A 7,476-nucleotide genomic window follows, 5' to 3' on the forward strand; every position below is an offset into this window, starting at 1 on the left:
AGGTCTTCCAGGGCACTGGACCAGACTGGAGGAGGTAGTCCGAAGTAAAAACCCTTGAAACGTACATCTGTAGCACAGATGTCAGGGCCTCGGCCTCAGCTGTTTTGCCTTACAAACCCACACCCATGTACTGATACAGACACGGTGGCTACAAGCATTCTGGGTGCTTGGGAGCTCCCAGATCTGGCTGCAGCTATGTCCTGACTCTAAGAGACACTGGTTGCATTTTTGGACTTGTTTCCATATGAAGGAAACCTGGGTGGACAAGGTGCCTGGGAACTCCAAATATTTCATCAGGTCCCCGGCTCACCAGGACCCTGCAGATCCCTCACCTCTGAAAGTCTCCCACTGGTCAGTTTAGATATAACTTTTAAGAGTCCAGGTGCCTTCTTTACCTGTACTTATTTATACAATAACAAGGGACAAGAATAAGAACCCTCTTTAAAGCAAAGTCTACTAGTGCTCTGTAAAGAATGGGGGTTATTTCTTCTACCAAAGTCCATATCGATATAAAGCAGTATATGTAAAACACATGCTAGATGAGTAGTCTTAATTATTACTAGGCTTTTATACAAAAACAGAAGTGATGACAAAACCAAATGCATCTCTACTTGCTGTCTATAATGAGATTTTAGAAATTTCTCCAACACAGTTTCTGTTTTGTAATTCCTGGATTTGTCAAAATTTTTTAATTGCAACGTCAGGGTACAAAGACAGTGGTTTTAACGGTATGGTGTTGCAAAAGGACTCATTGGCAGACCCCAACTCTAACCACAGCTGCAATCCATCCTATTCAGTCACTCAAGCAAAATTCTGAATAAACTGCCCAAAAGGGAAGTGAGTTTCCTTTGACTCTGCCATGCATGTGCAGAAGTGACGTCAACGAACAACCACTGAGCACTTCTTGCTTTTATTATCACCAAATACAAGTTTGGGGGTTGCTGGCAGAAATTCTTCAGATTATATCATATATGGGACTGGTGCACATTTGAAGAGAGGCTGATCACCCTGGTGACGGCAACATAAAAAGCCTTGGCCAGATACATCAAAATGGACACCTTGAAATCTATGAAGAAATTAACTATTCCATTGCAACACCTTTATATCTTTCCTTTACTAGAGGATTCAGAGCCTTAGTGCAGTCACTGTACTTGGTTTATGGATTTGGGATTATGCTCTAAATGATAGATAAGATGTATTTTGATAACATTAACTGTTCCTCTGTGACCGACACAGGTGGTTGTGCCAGCAAATATCAGAGTAATCCAAATTAGAATGCAAAAAAACTTGAATTTCACCTCCAAGTGCAAATATGGCAGCTTTCTAGCCAGACACATTGTGCATTCGAAATGCTGCATTTAAGAAGTAAAATATTTTGTGAGACTCAACAGAACAAGTGTTGTTTTTCCAGGCCTTTCTTCAGTTCCTGAAGAAGGTTGTTGCTAACGAAGGGAAAAATAAAATGAATTTGTGGAATGTTTCTATGATTGTTGCACCAAACCTCTTCATCTACAAAGGGAAACGTGCAAACCAACAAGAAATGCAAGCAGCTGCCACCACAGCACACATTGTGCGGCTTTTAATTCGGTACCAGGACATCCTGTGGACAGTGAGTAATGCTGGTTCCCTCTTTATGGCTCCCATACAGAGAAATATTTTGCTGTATGCAGCAGCTCTGTAGAAATCAAGAGTAAACTGACCTCCCTAGAAGAAACAGTTAGCTATTCTTTGTAAACTGGCTGGAGTCTTCTACATCTGGAATGAGCTAGGGTGACAGATACCTCTGGATGGAAATTTACCTCACTTAGATAAGACATCCATTGTAGCACCAATTGCCCTCTGGAGGTACCTATCCCACACCATTGATTATACAGGAGAATGCATAGGAGAATGATTTAATCTGGATGCCTAGGTGAGATATCTAGACTTGAATGAGATCAAATGACTGTTTAAAGTTTAGCCCACAGTCCTTGCTGGACTTCCAAAGGTCAGCATGACGATGATGACAGTGTCGGCTTGTTTCCTCGTAACAGAGGGAGGGTATGATGGGGATTGCAAAGACAACCTCCTAATAAAGTTCCTACAACTGCAAACATCACTAAAAAAGTTTCATACAGTATGAAAGATGGTCTACAGTTTCACCAAAGGAATGACTGTAGGTTGTTAGAGGGAGCTACTAATCGCATGTATCTTCTGGGAATAAATAGAGCTTCTGCAGCCTAAAATTCGGTGCCTTTCTAAAGCCCCAACACAATTTTATGGGGGAAAAAATTACTGTGTATTCTCAGCCTGGTTTCCTCCCTTTAGGTACCGTCCTTCCTGATTTCCCAGGTGAGAAAAATGAATGAGGCAGCAATGAACAACAGCAAGAGGCAGCTGATGTTTGACAAAGGAGTGAGAAAACTTCTGCGGAGAAAGACCATGGAGCGGGAAAGACCTGAAAGACCAGAGGTGTGATAAAAATACATCATTTTTAAGGGCAGACTTAACCAGCCTTCCTCCTCTCTTACCTCATAAAAGCTTCTGAGGGTGGGGAGGCAATTTTGCTGTATAAAATAAGATGATTTGGGAGCTATCTTGAAAGATGTGCTTCCCAGTCCAACATTTTGATAAGACAGAGCTTTGGGGCTTGACTGAGAAAAGGCAAGGAAGGTAGAATGATTTTTAGCCCAAGCTACAAACTGTTACCAACACATGCTGGTTTTGTACCTGTTTTACAAGAAAATTATCATATGTGGACTATCCTTGACAGTAACAATCTGTAGATATTCAACAAATGCATGGATCTGTAGTTGAGTACTAGGATGGCCCATATTAGGATTAATTGGACTTACCCATGTCCTGGTCCAGGCCACTCGATATTCTCCTTGCAAGATTTAGTTTTACAGCTTTGCACTGACTTCCTAAGCAGAGAGAAAATCCAGTTTGCCTAACATACATAGACACCAAAACTGGGTCTAAATTTTAAGCACCTAATGAAGTAGCTCTCCTCAGGTCTGGGTTGTTATTCCCCACATAGTCAAAGGACAGAGGTGGAGAGCTTTCAGGTAGTTCCAGGTGCAGTTCAGACTTAGGGAAGTCTGATACAAATCTGATACAAAGATCTTCCTTTGGAGGTCTTAAAGCCACAAACCTTTCTCCATCAACTGGATATGCAGTTTAGGAACTTACTTGAGGAATGCTACTTCAATATACATCTAAAATTAACTTACATGTTAAGTGTAACATATAATTTGGGCAAAAAAGCATGTTGTGTACAAATGCACAACATATGCAGTCCCTATAGCAGCTTATATGTAGTATTTCCTTGTAGTAACTACCATTAATAACCAGGAGAGAAGGCCTTTAGAGTCTTCCGTGGTGGTTTAAAAGAATGGAGATCGGTGAATTGCAAGACGAGTAACCAAGGAAGTGGTCAAGGCCTCTATAGTTATTGAAGAATAGTCTTGAAGAACAAAAGAAAAGTCAAATTAGAAAGGAGTGATATTAAGAGACTGTAAGAAATAGAGAATAAGCCACCACATACAGACAACAGAGAAACTGCAGAAGGGAACCTCTGGGAAAAAAAAGAAAGGATATACATGAATCGTGAATCCATACTAATTCAGCTTTTCATAAATTCATTTGCCAGCATTGACTGAAATATCTCGTGGGTAGGACACACATTTGTGCTGCAGGTGGAGACATAGATGTTTGTTTAAAATGGCGATGTAGCCTACTGTGTTGCAAAACTGTATTCACACTGGAACAAATACAGTGAGAGCTTCTAAGAAGAGTCAATTACTGCAGTCATTGCACCTTTGGGAAGGCAAGTTCATTGATCGTAGTAATTGGCTTTGCATCTAATAAAAACAAGGCTACCCATGGCAAGTAGCTGAAATATGAAGGGTAAATTGGAAGGAAACTCTGCTTGGATAACTGAGTTGAATTTTGAGAGCACTTAACACAATCCCAGGGTCTCAGATGTTCTAAATTACACAGGGACAGAGACTGGAGAGACTATTGTACTCTGCTCAGCATGGTATTAACTGGATTAGAATTGGAATGCAAACCTTGCTAATTGATTTATCCACCATTAATAATGGAGGAGTGCATAAACTTCATAGATGATCATCTGAACCCTACATAAGGTCAAATTTCAAATTAACAGGAACCATATGGTACTTTGATATTTTACTGTACACACGCTTCGATCTAGTTGAAGCTATAGGAAGCGGAAACACAGAAGTGGACCTTCATGCCTCAGGAGAACTTAATCTTTAAAAGGAAGACCAGATATTCCTTGTCACTTTTATGTATTTTTTAATAAGCAGTCGGTTCGCTGACCAATGTTAACAGAAATAACTTTAAAAATCTCAGATAACAACTTGGCTCAATATTATTGCAAGCAACTACAATTCAAGGGCTGTACTTTATTCTGCATGAATTTATGTGGTGCTTGGCAAGGACTTTGTGTCTTTGTGTCGTATCTTACTATACCGTATCTATAAATTTGAGTTTGTATGACTGTAAATAGGTTTTTTGAATAATTAAGTGAATCCAGGACAGTGATTTTTGCAAGCAACCTCAACAGAGTTGCAGAACAGCTTCTGAATGGAGCTACAGCAATATTTGCCTTAGACTTACTCTACTGAATATTGATTTTAGGGAGCTGTCACTTTTCCCCCATACCTGCAGTCTGACATACCCGAGGGGGTGATAAGAGTTTATGCTCCACTGCATTCAAAAGTCTCTATGGCAATTCAACTCAACAGTCAAACAAAAGCCAAAGACATCCTGGCTCGATTCCACTGTGAAAACAGGTGGGTAAACCAGAACATTTTGTTTTTCCTCATCAATAATGTCAGAACCATTAATGAATAGATTGTCCCCTTTTCAGAGACTCGTTGTGTTACAAGAACTCTTTTTCTAATCTAAAATTGCTAATTTATAGTTATGTTGGTCGAAGAAATTTTAATGACTGATTTTATTCTTTATATTTTACTTAATAATTGGCTCCTATACAGATTCAGTCTGCCCTCCGTTATGGCACTATTAAAAACATACATTTTATAGACTTGCTGCATAGAGAACCCAGCAGGATAGTCTTACATCTGTCCATAAAACGTTAATGTTTTTATTTCTGTAAGGTAATAATTATTAACAGTTATGGGAATGGTAAATTGTATCTGAAAGTCTTTTCTGCAGTCTTCCCATATTACCACAGAATTCTGTACTTCAAAAAAATAATAAAAAATAAATAATATAATAGAAGGTTTAATTAACTGTGACACAGTAATTTACCTCTGTAGCAGATTCAGTATTCTGCAGTGCTCCATTTGGTGGACGTCCTTGCTTTTGATAACTAAGTTCACAGGGGCAAAAATACCAAATTTTAGCTTAATATAGATGGTGGTTGATAAGGCAGTCGTTATAACAGGAAAGACAAACTGAAGGTGTTTTTTTCCATCCTAGCCGTGGTTCATCACAGAACATGAGAGGTCAGATCCAAAGTTTACATGAAATTGGAGGAAATATAGGTAGGTGTCATTTTTGAAAATGCAATTCTGAATGTCCTTAGCCTCCTAAAACACCTCAGGGCAGTGCTGTTTTCACACAGCTGGGTCTCTCCTACCTTCCAGTCCATCTTCAGGAAAGGAGCCTGACCCAAAAGCTGTTAAAATCAATGTAACAATTCCTTCCGACTCCAGCATGACTGGAGGGGCACCCCGCAGGAGATAGCGACCCAATGGCTGGATCTCAGCAGGACTCGTTATAGTCTTGGCAAATTCATCTGACCTTTCGCTTACCTCTCTCACTCTCATAATTGAGCATTTTTCCATGGTTAAGGATCCTCAGTCTTCCTCTCGTGAGCACATTCCTCTCTATCAAGCCTTTTCCCAGGACCTACTTCTTCCTCACTGTATGTAAGTGTTAACCTCCCCCAAAGAAAAACCACATAATTGAGAATTCAGCCCCTGCGTGTACGGGTGTACTATACTCGCACTAATCCGTGTGATTTATTTAGATTGCAAATTCCTTGCAGTAGGGATTTTGTCTTCTTCCATGTTTCATGCAGTGACATTTTTGTAATAACAACAGTGGCTTGCCACACGAGTTCCTGGCCTAAAGGTCAAAAACCAGATTTTAATTTGATATTGCGGTCCTGACTCTCTCCTTTATTCATACTAAAATTCTGAATGCTCTGTTGGAGTGTTTTGTCAACTGTCTGATTAGATTATTCCTTAATTCTTCTAGATTCAGCTCTAAACAGACTTGCTCCAGCAGCAATCAAGAAGCAAAGAATTACTGAAGATATACTCATACAAAGCTAAATTTGATTAGTGATTTGTCTAGTCTGGCTAAACAGGATGACCAACTGATACTAAAACAGGAGAAGATCCTAAAGGCCTTGTGAAACAATCCCACCATGGTCTTTCAAAAATCTGGGCATTTAATTTGCATATTCATTTAAAATTATTTGTATAGTCCTAGATCTTTCAGGATAACTTAGTCCACTGATTATGCATTAATTAATTTCTATTGCTTTCACTTGAATTAAATAATTAGGACCCCAGTGACCTTATAAGTAACTGTACAAAAATTTTACCATAATTCTTCGTCACAGCAATGTAACCTCACCAGTTAAATGGCTTCATCATCCAGTGTAAATGCAATATAGTCCAACAAATCAACTTAACTCGAGAAATTTGTTGTCTTACTGCTCAATTAAGAGGTACCCAATGCCTCTTCTTGTGGCAAAAGCAGCAGGGATTCCCCAAGCACCCAGATCCTAGTCCCAGTCACCACCTAACGAAACCCTCAAACCGCCAGACTTCAGAGGACTCTTTTTCTTTTTTTTTTAACCAGCAAAACAGCAACTGCCAAAAACCTTGATACATTGCATGTATTTCTTTGTAAGATCCTAGCTGGACGGGAACACATGATTTACAGATCTACTTTCTGAGCAATTAAAAAGAGTGTAGAAACGAGGTCACAGAGTTGTAATTCCAGCCCAGTAAATCTAAAGAAATAAAAAAACCATACTATGGCACTTAGCGTAACAGTGTTGATAATGTTTTCAAAGAAACCATAATATTTGTTCACCATTTGACTAAATGCCTTGTCCCTAACTCAGTATAATGCAGGGCATCTTCTCTGGAAGTGAAAGTGAATTCATGACTCTCACTGAGTAAAATCACTGGCAAATTTACCAAAGCCCCTGTCAGTATCCAGGCAAGATGTCTGCTGGACAGACACTAGGCTCACTGCGTGCAAGTCAGAGATACATTCAAGGACATTTTAACATAGCTCTGTCCCATTTACTAATCTGCTCAAAACATCCTGTGATTCACGGCTGTCAATTTCTATTTCAGGTCAGCACTGTTTGGATCCAGATGCATACATGTTAGATGTTTACCGTGCAAATCCTCAGGCAGAATGGGTGATAAAACCAAAAGCAAGCTGAAGCAGAAGGCTGCGGCATACTGGTCAAAA

General features: G+C 39.6%; 1 protein-coding gene across 1 annotated transcript in view; it reads left to right on the forward strand.

Annotated features, from left to right (window-relative positions):
- Positions 1–7,476, forward strand: part of ARHGAP28 (Rho GTPase activating protein 28) — a 30,333-nt gene extending 22,857 nt beyond the window's left edge. The window contains exons 10-14 of the mRNA XM_009808536.2: positions 1,412–1,609; positions 2,308–2,451; positions 4,648–4,802; positions 5,455–5,519; positions 7,356–7,476. Of these exons, the coding sequence (XP_009806838.1) occupies positions 1,412–1,609; positions 2,308–2,451; positions 4,648–4,802; positions 5,455–5,519; positions 7,356–7,447 (654 nt within the window). The 3' untranslated portion in view covers positions 7,448–7,476. The remainder of the gene's footprint in view (positions 1–1,411; positions 1,610–2,307; positions 2,452–4,647; positions 4,803–5,454; positions 5,520–7,355) is intronic.

The sequence above is a fragment of the Gavia stellata genome, chromosome 3 (genome assembly GCF_030936135.1).
Source record: "Gavia stellata isolate bGavSte3 chromosome 3, bGavSte3.hap2, whole genome shotgun sequence".
In the NCBI taxonomy this organism is placed as follows: Eukaryota; Metazoa; Chordata; class Aves; order Gaviiformes; family Gaviidae; genus Gavia; species Gavia stellata.